At 41.1% G+C, this 14,500-nt stretch overlaps 1 protein-coding gene across 2 annotated transcripts in view; it reads left to right on the top strand.

The window, feature by feature from the left end:
* Positions 1 to 14,500, top strand: part of JAK1 (Janus kinase 1) — a 115,883-nt gene that overhangs the window by 55,445 nt on the left and 45,938 nt on the right. The window contains exons 2-6 of one of the 2 annotated variants that reach the window (XM_054574184.1): positions 3,875 to 3,989; positions 4,972 to 5,089; positions 7,354 to 7,435; positions 9,426 to 9,624; positions 12,932 to 13,055. In XM_054574184.1, coding sequence (XP_054430159.1) covers positions 7,430 to 7,435; positions 9,426 to 9,624; positions 12,932 to 13,055 — 329 coding nt within the window. In that variant the 5' untranslated portion in view covers positions 3,875 to 3,989; positions 4,972 to 5,089; positions 7,354 to 7,429. The remainder of the gene's footprint in view (positions 1 to 3,874; positions 3,990 to 4,971; positions 5,090 to 7,353; positions 7,436 to 9,425; positions 9,625 to 12,931; positions 13,056 to 14,500) is intronic. The other variant, XM_054574185.1, reaches the window with a different exon arrangement.

Genomic DNA, 14,500 nt, shown 5'->3' with positions numbered 1-14,500 from the left:
ATCTTTCTCTTTTTTATCCTATGGTAAACAGAGCTGGTTCTCTTGTTTGCACCCAAGAACCCTGAGAGGTTAAAGAATTACAGGAAATGCTCAATGGATTTCTGTCCCCAAAGGAGCCTAGTACAGGACAGAGAGAGGCAGTGAGTGAATAAAGAGTAGATATACAAATAAATTAATAAAAGTCATCAATGTGTAGAGAGATTCAGGGTTGTTTCCTGGTATTCCTTTCAATTAAGGTACCTTCAAGCTTTGGCATAGGGCACATCAGCAAGCCGTTCTGTGTCTTTGCATTGTGGCATTTTGCAAACACAAATAAATGAAAAATTAGTGTTAGGGTGCAGTATAACATAGTTCAGACATTTGTAAGACAGGGTTTGCTTTTGATTTGTTTTTGCTTTTTTTTTTTAAATCAAGAAGTGTTTTTAAAGCTTTGAATATACTCACAGAAAACTGATTTCCTAAAAATTCACACTTTTTGAGTGTTATTTAGCCAGTCAAAAACTTACTTTATAAAAAGAGATTTAGAGAAATAGTGAATCTGCACAACAGCCCTGGAAAGTAGATACTTTCTATGAATTTCAGTTACAGAGGAAACAGAAAACTCAGAGGCTGACAAACTTTCCTAAGGTCCCACAGACCTTAAAGCTGGAATCCGAACCCAGGAGAGAGTGACTGCCAGGTTTCTCACTGCTCCTGTTTGCAAGGACCTTGAGAGATCGTACAAATACTTTTTTTACTTCATAGGATTTGAACTCAGAGAGCTTTCGAGGCTTGTTCCAGGTTAGGCAGGCCCTGGCAGAACTGGGCGGGAACTGGGGCCTCTTTCTGATGGGTGGGTTTCTCATACTGCCTACAGGGGAGGCTGACACGCGGACACTGACCCCGCCTCGGACTCCTTCACTTTCCACGCCGTCTGCCTTGTCCTGCAGGAGGGACCCTCCCAGTCTGCATATTCCTTCCCACACATCCATCCTCACTGTTTTCCTTGCTCCTAGCCCTTTTCCAGAACAGTTGCCCCTTTCCTTTCTGTCCTTTGAAGCCTTCTCTGTTCCTCCCAGCTGGACACAGACGCCACTCTCCCTGATCACTTCACAGCCCTCTCTTGACTCCTGTAGTTCTCACTGCCTGTCACTCGGCATCACCTCCACATCCGCTTTCTTGAGGTCCCCCCAACTCCCATGTGTGTTTATCTTGCCAGCTGTTAATAGCCTGGAAGGTTTTGGTGGGCTCAGATTTAATTGCGGTATTTCTTTAGATTCCCCTCAAGCCCCATGACTTGCCTAAGGAAGTGTGGCAGCCTGAAAGGGCAGTGAAGCTGGAGGCAGAGAAATGTCTGAGCCTGGCCTCACCACTCTCTGGCCACTTGACCGTGGGAAAGTTTGAGGCTGAATCTTCTCATCTGTGAAAGGGGGGCTGTGAGACTCAAATGTGGTTATAGATGTGAAAACCGTTTTAAGCTCTAAAGCACAAGGCTTTATTGCAATGGTTCAAGGATGGTTGAAAAACACATAAGGTGAAGACAAATCATTCCCCACCCTCCATGTCTGGTATGTCCACTTCTGCTGCCGTATTTTTGACCCCTGTATTCTGTGCTCTTCAGCAACTCTTCATTATTGGTAAAAGAAGAAAAAGAAAAAGTTGCAAAGCATCTTGATATAATGTGGCTTTTAGAAAAACACGTATTGACTTTAATTAAGCAAAGTACTATATTTACTTTGATCAGAAACCCTCTCAGGGAAAGCAGGCTCCCTGGGAGCAGTACAGAGAGCCTTGGCCCATCGAGTTGCCATTGATTGTTTGAGCATCCCTCTAAGTTTATTGTAAATGAAGCAGCACTTACGGTTCTGGGGTATTCCTGGAATTGCTGCAAGAGCTATAAGTGAGTTATTTTGTGTGGCAGGAGTGGCATATAGAAAAGCCATAATTCTGACTTGCTGACGGGATAAAATAGCAGGTTTTGTATTTATATTATCTGGTCCTTTGGCTGGAATCCATCAGCTTTGCACAGTGTCTTGTGATGCTTTCATCAGAACAGTTGTTCTGGGTCTCGGCAAAGCAGGACGGCACTGGGAGCAACAGACACAAGTCATGTCCAAGGCTCCTGCAGGCATGAAGCCCCTTGAGATGGGTCTGAAAGGGAAGCAAAGATGCTTTCCCTGTCTTGGGGGTGGGGAGGTGTGGCCTCCAGGAGGTTCTGTGGCCCCCTGGGGTGGGCAGGTGCCAGGCCCACCATGACTTTTCCTCCGCACACCTGCAGTAGCGGTGCCAGAGCAGTGAGTTACTTGCGGGCTGGAATGCAGCTGATTTTGTAAATGACTGTCTCTGAAGGGAAGGGCTTTGGAACAAGGTCAGTCTCCTAGGTAGATGTTGGACTATCTAAAGTATCAAAGAGCTGGAGAAGATAGTGGTATTGGTGACAGGGACATTTTAAAGCAGTTTTTTCCCTTTAAAGCAGTTTCTTTTTTCCTCCTGTGAAAGAGGCAAGATCCTTGGAATTAGGAGTCACGTGTTTGACTTCTGGCACTCCCACTGACTGGCCTAAAACCTCTCCTGCTTCTTATGAGAATTAAGTGCTAGTGCCTAGTTCCCTGCACGAGATGGAGATACTGGAATTTCCTCTGCTTGACTGAAACTGCATTCCATCAAGCTGTAATCAGTTTAGCAGAAATTATGGCCAAAATCTGTGTTAGGCACTTTATGTACATTAACTCATTTAACTCTTAACAGCTCTATGAGAATACACTATTTCATCCCTCTACTTAAAGCGGAGAACATTGAGGTTTAGGGATGTTAAGTACCTTGCCTAAGATTACAATTAGCTGGTAGGTGGGGAAGACAGGTCAGGATGACGCCAGCTCACACTTTTTAGCTGCGTCGTTTTGTCATCTGAGATTTATGAAACAGGACTTTGATTTGTGACCAGGCTTTTGCTCAGAATTCCTATTTTTTTGTTTTTCTAAGCAAGCCCACAGCCCACCTTTGTCTTCTGCCATAAGTGCACATTATGTCGCTTTAGCATCTGACACCTTTCTGAGCACTTTCACATCTCTGGCCTCATTTGAAAAAGGTGTTGTAGGAGCTTGATGAAGACTTTTTTGGAACATCATTTTGATCCTTACACCAACCCTTTAGGCAGGATGTTTCCTGTCAGGTTAATGGATGGGGACACCGTGGTTCAGAGATTAAAATGATTTGCTCATGGTCACACTTGCTAGTTGTGTATCAAGTCATTAAGAACCTACATACCCTGGATTATGGTGAATTTTCCATTGCATATGTTACTTTGTCAACTTCGTCTTTCATTTAACAACTATTTAACTACATATTGACCACCTAATACGTGCTGGTATAAAGTGCTAAGCAAAAGAAACAAAAATTCCTGCCCTTTAGGGTCCTGCCTTTTTGCATTAGGTTTCCTCACCAACCTTAAGACTGGTGCCTGCTGAAATAGTTTTTTAATGTTTAAGATCTTTAATCTTAAAAATTCAAAGGTACGTATTAAGCAGCTGATTTCAGGACATTTTCTAATTACATTAAACACATTTTTTCCCCCTGAGTTCATACCTTAAGTCATCAACATTTTATTTGTATTTTCGGAGATTCAAAGCTTTGATCCCTTTAAGGCATACATAAAGTAACTCACTGGAGGTGTGACGGTTTCTTTAGTAAAAACAATTAGATAACCCAAAATATTTTATTTTGATTGCCATTGATTTAACCATCATCCAGTCAGTTTTTAATCATGTAACTCTTGCTGTGGTCTTTAGCCAAAAACACTAATAATATTCTGATGATCATATTTGTGAATATTAACATGTCTGTTTTTACTTTTCTCTACTATTTCAAATTTATTTATATGTTCTTCCCTATACAGATACCAGTATTTCAAAAGATGTCCTTGAAAATATAAGAGCATTTTGGTATCTTCAGAAATAGATTTTTGGGATTGTGCGTTTTGGAAAACAGTTGTGATACCCCACCTGTTTCAGGTTAGTCCTTGTTCAGGCTCACAGAATTATGTTGTGTTTGTTACTTTTTCCTCATTCAGAAAGTATCAGATGTATTTGTGTCTCACAAAGACTTTTACAAATTTTTTTTTTTAAATTGAGAATCTACAAAATTTCCCTGATTTTTTTGTTTTCATTTAAACCAGCATCTATAAGATTGAGCCATAAAATTAATCCCCTCTCACGGAAAGAAAGATATAAGTACATAAATTAGGGTGGAAGAACCACTGCTGTCATCAAAAAGCTTTTGATCACTTTTATCCTTCCCATTTTCTGAGCTTCACTGTTTTCACTTGACTTGGGTGTAAAACCCAGTGAATTGTGTTATTTTTAAAGGGCATTGTGTGATTCCAACTGGTCGGTTTTTCTGACCTTAAAGATCTTCTTTTTGTATCTTATAGCCAGAAACTTGAATTGATTCCTTGGAATTATCCAAAGTATTTATGAACTGATCTTGCATCTTTCCTACCTTTTGTAAAAATAAGTAGCTAGAACATATTGTTTGGTTTATTTGAAAAGAAATGTTATTTCAATGAAGTCATTACACAAATGCTGTAGCACCAAAAACTGCTTGTCATCCTGAATGAGGACAGTTGTCATTTCATGTAAATTGGATCAGCAGTCCTAGGTTTAAGTGCTTAGGATGATGCTCAGCATGTCTTTTAAGTGCTTTTAAAATCTTTATCATTAGAACATCAGTTTTCTGAGAGTAGGGAATTTGTTGTTATTGAATCAGCATATAAAACATCATAGTAAATGCATATTGTCCAGAAATTCTGTTGCTGATACTGGTTTCTCGAAGAGTTTAATCTTTAGGCTAAGCATTGCAAAATAATATGATTTTTTTTGTCCTACCCAGTAATACTGGAGATCAGTTTGGAAATTAGGTACAATGTGATTTCAATATAATGTTGTTTGCAATGGAAAAAGAATAATGGAAAAACCAAACTCTGCTTAATTACAGGTATTCATAGAATTCCAGTTCTAGAAGAATCTTAGTGATTTTAGTCTGATCCTCAAATCTTACAAGAAGCCCAGAACAACCTCACAACTTCTAAGTTCAAGTAACATGTGATCTGATGGTACATATTAAAATGCTTCGTGAGTTCTAAAACGATTTATGCTGTAGCTTTTCTCAAAGGGCCTGGACCTGGTGGAATTTATAGGTCTATTTCTGCTCTAAAAGGCCCCGAATATGTGTCCCTTTCTTGGTTTGAGGTGGGCTTCTTAATGCTCTGCATGGAACTCATCTGGTTGATTTTCATTTCTCCTTGGCAATAGAATATAACGGCATGCCGCAGGAAACCTGGGTAGAAAGGCCACAGACATGCTGTTGATGAGTACTGCTGATAAATTGGCTAGCACTGTTCTTTACCCAGATGTAAAAGGGAATATTGGAGGAATTTTCTTGTTTATGCAGCTGGAGAAGACCAGGCCCCTCTGTCTACAGGGCCTTTGCATGTGCTAATCCTTCACCCACACTGCTCTCCCCCACCTCCCCAGATAGCCACTGCATTTTTGGTCAGTATTACTTCCCTCTGGAGCCCTGTACTCGATCACATTCCTCTTATTATATAAGCTATCTTTTTACTTCAGGACATTTTAAGCTCTTTATAAGTACCCATTTCTGTGCATTTTTATTTGATTGTATTGGTCCTGTAGACCAGGGGTCCCCAACCTCTGATCTGCAGACTGGTCCTGGTCTGGGCCTGTTAGGAACTGGGCCACAGAGCAGGAGGTGAGCTTGAATGTAATACACTTGAATCATTCTGAAACCATCCCCCTGATCCTGGTCCATGGAAAAACTGTCTTCCACAAAACTAGTCCCTGGTGCCAAAAAGGTTGGGGACTGCTGCTGTAGACTGTAAGCTCTGTGTGATCAGGGACTGTATTACCCTCATTCTTCACTGTGGCCTCCTAATAGAACTCAGTTGTTGGCACTTAGAACTGTTCGGAAATACTGTTAAATGAATCTCCAAATGTGACATTGAATCTCTGCTTCTGATCCAAAGCAAGGCACTAGCGTGTAGCTAATTTCAGGCTGCTGTTTTGATGCAGGGCAGGGCATCTATTCACATAATTAAAGTAGTTGATTATATTAAATTCTAAAAGCTGAAAATGTAACAGTTTGTTCTTTGAGTCTTGTTAAAATTGCCGGTGTCAGAATAGCCAAATCAAAGCTGTCATATCAAAAGTCGTACTCACATACCCTCCCTGGCCTTCTATTGTTACTTTTGCCTAAGTCTCATCCACGGCAGAAAGCCTTCCCAAATTCGCCCTCATCAGTGTTTGTCACCAGAGTTAGCTAGAGGCACAGAAGATGACATTGTGACAAACTCTACTGATTCTAGACTGCTTGTATGTTTTCCTTTGTGCCATCTCCCACTTGGATTGTAAGGTCTTGTGGCCTTGCAGCCTCAGAGGTAACCCATCCTCAAGCCATCCCTTCTGGTCCCCCTCCACCTCTACCGTGTTACGCCTGGGACTGCTCTTCCTAAAGCTGGATTCTGATGAAATGTGTTGAATGACCTACAGAAAACTGAGACAATAACCTGTATTAACTTGAAAACCACTTTCAAATCTTTGCTCCTTATTTGCAAAAATAATTTGATTCTACTGTTTAAAAAAAGAATTTGCGAGGCACACTAAAGAAAGTTGTTAAAGCAAAGAGCTCTGTGTGTGGGGGGTGGCAGGGAGTGTGGGTGAGTTGTGGTTGTAAGGATGGGACCAGGCACTTTGATTCTACAGAACCGAGCTAGCATTCGTCTTCCGTAGGCTTTGAGGTAAGGGGCTTTGGGAGGGGGCTTGATATGCTACCTAAGGCTTCAAATAAGAATGGCTCAAAAAACATCTGATGAACTGAAAGTACTATTTGTCAGATTTATTCTCAGGCCCTCCCCCTTTCATCAACCGTATGTTGTTTTGCCATTAAAATGAGGCCAAGGACAGACCGTTTTGAGAGGAGGGTATTTCTAAAGGACATGGAAATAGGAAATAAAAGCACACATCTTTGGGCTTCCTAAACTGTTTTCCCAAAGTCTCAGGAGAGAGGTTGTTGATGGAAAAGGTGTACAGTCTTCACTTACACTGGGCAGGGCACTCTATGCCAGGAAGCAAAAGTCCCTGCTTCCTTTCTTGAAGCCATGAAAATAATAGCTTCTCTGATGTTTATACCCTGAGGGGCCTCTCTGTCCTCTCAGTGTCCTCATCCATTTTTTTCCTCCTTCCTCCCAAATGCTTTTTCCTTCCCGCTTATGGTTTGGGCTGCTTCCGTAATGAAAGTGTCCTCTTATTTTCTGATGCAATTACCTCTGAAACTGATTTATTGATTTGTCTTTGTCTTTAGCTCAACTCTGAACAGGCTTTGGAAAGTAGAGAAGAAAATCCAGTCTGCTTTGGGGGGATATTGGACAGCCGAATAAATGCAGGTATGTGTATTTGCATATTAACGACAAAAAGGAAAATAGCTCTTAAGAAGAATAATGAGACCGATTTTGAACTTGTTGGGCTACCTCTACTGTATCCTTTAGTTCTGAAATATTGGTATTTTAATTTTTATCCATTCCAAATGTCTAATGCACTGCTTAAAAAAAAAAAATCCTGAGTAAAAAAGTATAGGACGTACAGAGTACAGGTTAAAGCTCCCTGTAATCTCTCCTAGACATTTGCCACTGTATATTGTATGTTTTTGCAGATTGTAGGTATATATAACTAAAAAGATGATAATACACATACTATGCTTTTTTTCACTTTGTAGTATGTCATATATACCTTTCAGTGTTGGTTGATACAGCTTTATGTCAACTTTTTTTTTTTTAACCAGTTCCATGGTCTTCCTGTTGCTATTACTTGTTTGTTTAGTGAGTCCTCTCTTGTTGGACATTGTCAGTTGTATGTTTTTTTCCCATTTCAACTGGGACATCTTGTATATATGTAATTATGTATAGTTGCTTGATTATCCCCTCAGGGTGAAAGTATATGACACTGTCTTTGAATTCTTCCCCTGCCATGTCTGTATAGAATCTCAAGGACAAAGGTTTATTTCACATTATGAAGCAGATTTTAGCTACTTTGTTTTCCATATCTATTTTTCATCTGGGGACTTAGTGTTGAGCTTTAGAACTTTCTCGCTTAACAGTTGACCTGAGCCTCAAAGTTAGTTATGAACTTAGTCTTTCTGCCTGGTTTCTGGAAGATTCTGGCTTTCAGATTCATTCTGGATATTAAACAAGCACCACTGAATGTCTCTCAGTTTGTCGCCTTGAGGCATGAGAAGAGCAGCATTGGGGGCAGGATGGGGAGGGGCCAGGAAGGGGAGGGGCCAGGTAACAGGAAGACAGCAGCTCTGTGGGTGTGAAGCACGAAGGAAGAGGCTGGGGCGGATAGAAGTGCACTAGTGAGGCTCACTGGCCAGGTGACATAGGGCCCCGGTCGGAGTCTGAGATTGTTCTGTAGACTAGTCGGGGCCTTTGGAGGGTCTGATGTGTTACAGAGATATTCCTTTGGGGGTAAGTGAAGGCTGGCTTGGAAGGCAGGAGAAAAGTTGTGGCCTCGGGTTAGGGAAATTTGTTTATAAGCCACTGGTGTTGGGGTGAGGGGAAGAAAGAAAATGTAGGGGTTTCCCTTGTTCCCCTCTCCTTTCTGGCCTTGTCTAAGACTAAGTTGCTGAGGTCGGCTCTTTGATCCTAGTTGCTATCCCTTTTTAGGAAGCTCACATAAATCACTTTTTTGCAAGTTTCTCACCAGAGTTTCTGACCTGTTCAAAGCAAGGCCGCCCACCCTCATTCTGTGGCCACAGCGTGCTGCCCCTTCTCCTGCCTTCCCATGTGGTGCTGGGGACCTGCCCTGTTAATCAGTTTTCAGGACCCTTCCATGTGGCTTGTGAACATGAATTACTGGTCAGTTTGTAGACACTGTGTGAGAGCCAGTCCCGGGCTGGGCTCTGGGGGCATGAAGACAGGTAACACATGGTTACTGCCCTTACTGAGCTTGTAGTTTAATGGGAGACAGACATAAAGTTAAAAGACAGTGTGGTTCGTTTCATAGCTCTATTCAAAAGTGAAAGATTTCCAAAAGAGTTAGCGGCAGTATTAGCATCATTAACATCAGTGGTTGCAGAAAGCTACATTTTCCAACTACAATTTGTGTGCAAATATAATAAATTTAAGCCATGTCTAAAATTATTCTGATTTTTGAGAACAGGGTCTGACCATAATTAATTTATTAGAATGTGTAATTGATTATTTTCATAGTTTCACCTGTCATAAGCTGTGGTGGATTTGATTTTCAGGAAGGGAAGAAGCAGGGAGAGGTTCTTACTCAATACCACGTATTTCTGTTTGCTTACCTTCTTAAGGCTCTCTTTTACCACCGAAATGTTGAGCACATGGAGTGACCCCAGTCTTGTTTTCCTTACAGTATCTAAATATAAAAGAGGACTGCAATGCCATGGCTTTCTGTGCTAAAATGAGGAGCTCCAAGAAGACCGAGGTGAATCAGGAGGTCCCTGAGCCAGGGGTAGAAGTGCTCTTCTACCTGTCAGACAGGGAGCCCCTCCGGCTGGGCAGCGGAGAGTACACGGCGGAGGAGCTGTGCATCAGGGCGGCACAGGAGTGCTGTGAGTACTGGCAGCTGCCCCGTGCCCAGGGCGGGTTTCAGGGGCCTGCCATCCTAGAAGCGGGTCCTGGTGTCCCGGCCCCTGGTGGCTCTGCTGAGTGGAGAGAGGTGTGGGCTCTGGGAGTCAGGGCTTCTGTTCTGCCTCTGCCACTAAGCATGTGCCTTTGACCTTAGGTCAGTGATTTGAATTCTGAGTTTCATTTTTCACTTTCTTCATGCAAAGCGGTTTATTCCTGCTGTCACTGATGAGCTGTTGAATACCAAGGAAGGATGCTTACCTTCTGGAGGCTTGGTTTTCATTCCCCCCACATCTGTGCACCTAGCACAAAGTTACAGGCTCAATGACTGGCATCTCTCAGTATCATAATAATTGTTCAAAACATCTGAGAAGTGTGATTCATCTTTCTGCTGTGACTTGCCACCTCCCCCCTGGCCCCACCCAAGTGATGCTGAGGTGAAGTGAGAAACTGAGCGTCACTTTGTGGCTCGGTCAGATTGCCAAGTTGTGAAAAGGACAGTGGGGCTGTGAACAACACCATCCATTTTTTTTTTAGTGAGGCTTGTCTTACTAAACTTAGCCTTTGCCTTCAGCAGATAGAAAACAAACTGAGTGACAAAATAAAGCCCTTTTCATTAAGCTTTAAACTTGGTGTCATTGGCAGTTTTTGCCTACCTCCTTTTGAATGATAAATTTAAGTCATAGAAACTTAAAGATCTAATCCACTTAGATCCTACAGTGACAGTTGTACAACTCGGTAAATTTATTGAAATTCACTGAAGTATACTCTTAAAGTGGGTAGACTTTGTGGTATATGAATTACATCTCAGTAAAGCTGTTTTTAAAAAATCAACTCATTTTATGATGATGAAGTAGCTGTGATGACAGACAGTCCAGTCCATGGTTTAGTTTCTGTCACCTTTAGCTGTCAGAACAACTCTGTGGGGATAGTATGATTATTTCAGGAATCTTCCTTGTCTGTAATACAGCTTGTCTAGAAAACCCATTTTCTTTCTGATATGTATCTTTTTGCCAAAATGCTTTAAATACCCGAGTTCTAATTAAAAAGGAGAGAGAGACTGGTACTATAGGGGGGAAAAAAGTATAGTAGACTCTTACTAAACATAACACTGTAAAACTGATCAAGCTATAGATTATGAGGGAGAAATGCATTAATAATCTGAAGTTATTTTGACTAGATAGCAAAGTGTATAAGGAACTGGCTTTTGACATCAGCTTCAGAAAAAACGAGATGTAAATTGGTGCTTCTAAAATACTTTTTAAAGCAATGTGTATTTTTCCTCTTTTCCCTTGAGATTTGGTTTCTAGTGTTTGTCATCTTTGCCAAGCTCCTTGCCATCAGCATAGCAGGTACACACCTCAGTTCGTGAGCAGGGATCACTTGTGCAGAACTGTGGGGCCGCAGAGAGAGATCAGGGAACTGGTGCCGAAGGCGAGGAGAGAGCCTGTGAGCCCGGAGCCGGCCGCGGCCCTTGGGGCTCCTGTCGCTCTGGGCTCAGGGCCAGGCAGTGAGGGGCATTGGACCCTAAGCCCGGTCTGTGGAGAATGAGTGGTCTCCATTCTAACAGACTCAGAAGAGTGTGTTAATTTTTAAAATGCCTGAATACGGGATGCCACATATTCCTGTAGCTCTCATTATTATAGTAAGTGATGTTTGAGGGCAACATTGTTTTCTTCCATGTTTTTTTACTATTATATGACAAATTTCTGTATTTTTAGCTCTCATTATTTCACCTCCTCAGTACTTCTATTTTGGTTTTAATTCTAACTTTGCATTTTACTAGATGAGTAACCCCAAATCAGACTTAATCTCAGGAGGCAACAGTTTCTTTATTTGTAAAATGGCAGAAATAATACCTCATTAGGAGTTAGGAGGATTTAAAGATAATAAATATAGACCATGTTAGCCTGATACTTAGCCCTCAGTAAATGTTAGTATTGCTATTATTATTCCATCCTTTTATATAAAAATATTTCTTTGATATTCCTATTTATAAATACTAATATTATTAGAATCAGACCTCTAATAGAATTACAGAGAGATCCAAGATTATAATAAATAAATTATGCTTCAAATATGGATACATATAAAAGGTTAGGTTTCCAGGCCAGTTTGTGAATGAAAAACTGTAGTATGCCTGAAGCGTAGTCCCAATAATACTGAATCCAAAAGCCATTTGCCCTTGTTCCCAAAAGAGAATGCTATTTGAAGTTTAGCTCCATCTTCTCTGTTACAAAGAAGAGTATAGCCTCTGAAGGGGTGATTTCCAGATCAGTTGAGAGGCAGGAATTGAGATGAGATGCTCAGCAGAGGCATCGAGATGCCAAGGCGGTTGTAACTCCTTAGGTCAGCGTGTTCATTGGAGAGCCCCTGCCTAGGTCGGCAGTGCTGGCAAGAGTCCCCGTCATTGTCTTCCTCGCTTCAGGTATCTGGTTTGGAAACAAGGACCAGTTACTTCACACGTATACTCACGTCATTTTTGGTTAAGTTGACTCTATCTTAGTTTGAGGCCTGACCGCACATGAAAATATCAGTCACTGTTGATTATTTGCAATCATTTTCCTCCCTTCCCCACCTGCTTTTAGATTACAGGGCCCAGAAGTGAGTGAAAAGGTGCATTTCTGGTTTTATCATCTCCCTTATCTTTTTGGTTCTTCTTGTATTGAAGAAAGCAGTCAGTGGGAGCCTATTGGACCACCTTTGTTAAAGCACGTATCGTTTTGTTAGTTGGTAGTAAATTTTAATCACTGACAAAAATCACTTTGGTTGTTTATTCTAACACATAATTTCATGTGCTACTGCCAGGAACAACTTTGGATGTTTAATGCATAATCACAGTATGTTAGAACTGTTTAAATATTTTCTGTAGGAGACAAATTGGGGGCTTCTCAAACTCTAAGCATGTTTCTGACTGTGATTGGCAAGATGAGCATCAGGTGGGGTCTGGGGACCTGTCAGATGGTCTTTTTTAAAAGCAGGATTTGATAAGACAGTTTCATAGACACTGTAGTGAGAAATATCACAAGACATCTATTTTAAAATGTTTCTATTCTGGTTTGCCAGAAGCTATAGTGCATATTCTTGGGGAGCCGTAGTTATTAATTATTATGATTAAAACTGCTTGATTGAACATGGTTGGAAGTCTTATTTGCCCTAAGAGGATATGAATGTGACCTAGATTCTTTTTGGATAAGAGAACTTTCTATCTTTGTATATACCATGTGTTGGAAAGAGATAGCTAAATGCAGCTGTCTTCAGGTTTTTAATATGTTCTCTACTTTTCCCCAGGTATCTCTCCTCTGTGTCACAACCTCTTTGCCCTGTATGATGAGAACACCAAGCTCTGGTATGCTCCAAATCACACCATCACTGTAGATGATAAGACATCGCTCCGGCTCCATTACAGGATGAGGTATGTGTGCCTGCCTGGCTTTCTCATGCGGGGGGGGCGAGGTGGCAGTTAGCTTGGAGCCCTGAGTCACTTACCAAGAAAAATTGTAATCAGTTTGGTGATTTGTAAGCTTTGTATTTGCTTGGTATGAAAAACAACTTCTTCAGTATTTGGAATACAATTCAAGATGAATTTGATCACCTTCCTCTGCCACATGATAGGAATCATTGTGATGCAGAGGATATTTTGAATAGAATTTGTGTCATGCAGCAGAGTTTTTCAAACGGTGAGTCATGGTTATGAATTTAATTTAGTGAGTTGTGACCAGAATTTTTTTAAAAGAAATAGGCAAGAATAGATAATACCAGCATATATACGTATCCTAAGAGGGTTGTTTTTTAAAACTTTTGTTTGAAATATATAATACATATGTATGTACTAAGCCATCATATGATGAAATATATTTCTTAATAAAAGTTGCAGCTAGAGAGCTTGGGAAACACTGCTTGAAGTGGTGTTCTGGAAATTCTAGATTGGCCTTGCTCTGGGGATTTTTGGCTAGTGGGCTGTAATTTTTCCTTGGACGGGTACTTGCCTTTTCTCCCATATTGTAGACTGTGTTAAATGTCACATAGTCTCCCAAGGTGGCGTAGACAGTACTTCATAGCACTAGCGTCTTGAGTTCTATAAGCATATTTGTTCTGTACCTGGAATTGAGAGTATGGTTGTTAGACAGCAGTTAAGCACAAGTTAACATGTGTATTTAGCAAAGGAGTTTATAAATAGGTGGATACTTGTTGAAAAGGATCTTAACTAACATAAATGTGATTAAATCAGTAGGTTAGCTTGAGTGTTAACGGAATTCAGGGACAGGCTGGAAAAGCCCTTGGGAATCACAGAGGTTCTCCACAGCATCTTAGCTGCTGTTTCCTTTGGGAAACCAATAGAGTTGTTACCATTCCAGAATGTCCTGGTTGTTTTTCCCAGTGGGAGATGAGCTAGGTTTACTTTCTTTGATAATCATCCTATGGCTGACTTCCTCTTTTTTCTGTACTCACCTCAGGCTTCACCTTATGAGGAAAGATGTATGCCATGTGAGATTTCATGCCCCGGATTTAGGGAAACATTCAACCCACCCAGCTGAACCTTCTGACTATATTTGGATTTGTTTTTCAAAGTGTACTCTTGCTTTTTGTGGCCTGCAGAGTTGGCTGTGTGGTCTAGCATTTAAACGTGTATTTGCAGCTCCAGAAGGACGGGGGCATGTCATTGAGTTCTAGTTCTTTCCCTCTAGGTTTCTCCACTTGGCTTGAAATCTAGAATGGTAAAATTAGAACTTGGAAGAGACCTGAGTTCATGTAATTCAAATCTTCCAACTTTTTAGGGGAAAGCTGATGTCCCAAAAAGAGAAGTGAGTTTCCCACAGGTCATACAACTAGCGGGTCATCTTGTTAGCACAGAGCCCT

This window comes from Pteronotus mesoamericanus, unplaced genomic scaffold (genome assembly GCF_021234165.1).
Source record: "Pteronotus mesoamericanus isolate MK-2021 breed Mesoamerican mustached bat unplaced genomic scaffold, CSHL_Meso_final contig_105, whole genome shotgun sequence".
NCBI lineage: Eukaryota > Metazoa > Chordata > Mammalia > Chiroptera > Mormoopidae > Pteronotus > Pteronotus mesoamericanus.
The sequence above is the reverse complement of the archived record's forward strand: the minus strand, read 5'-3'. Positions and strand labels throughout refer to the sequence as shown.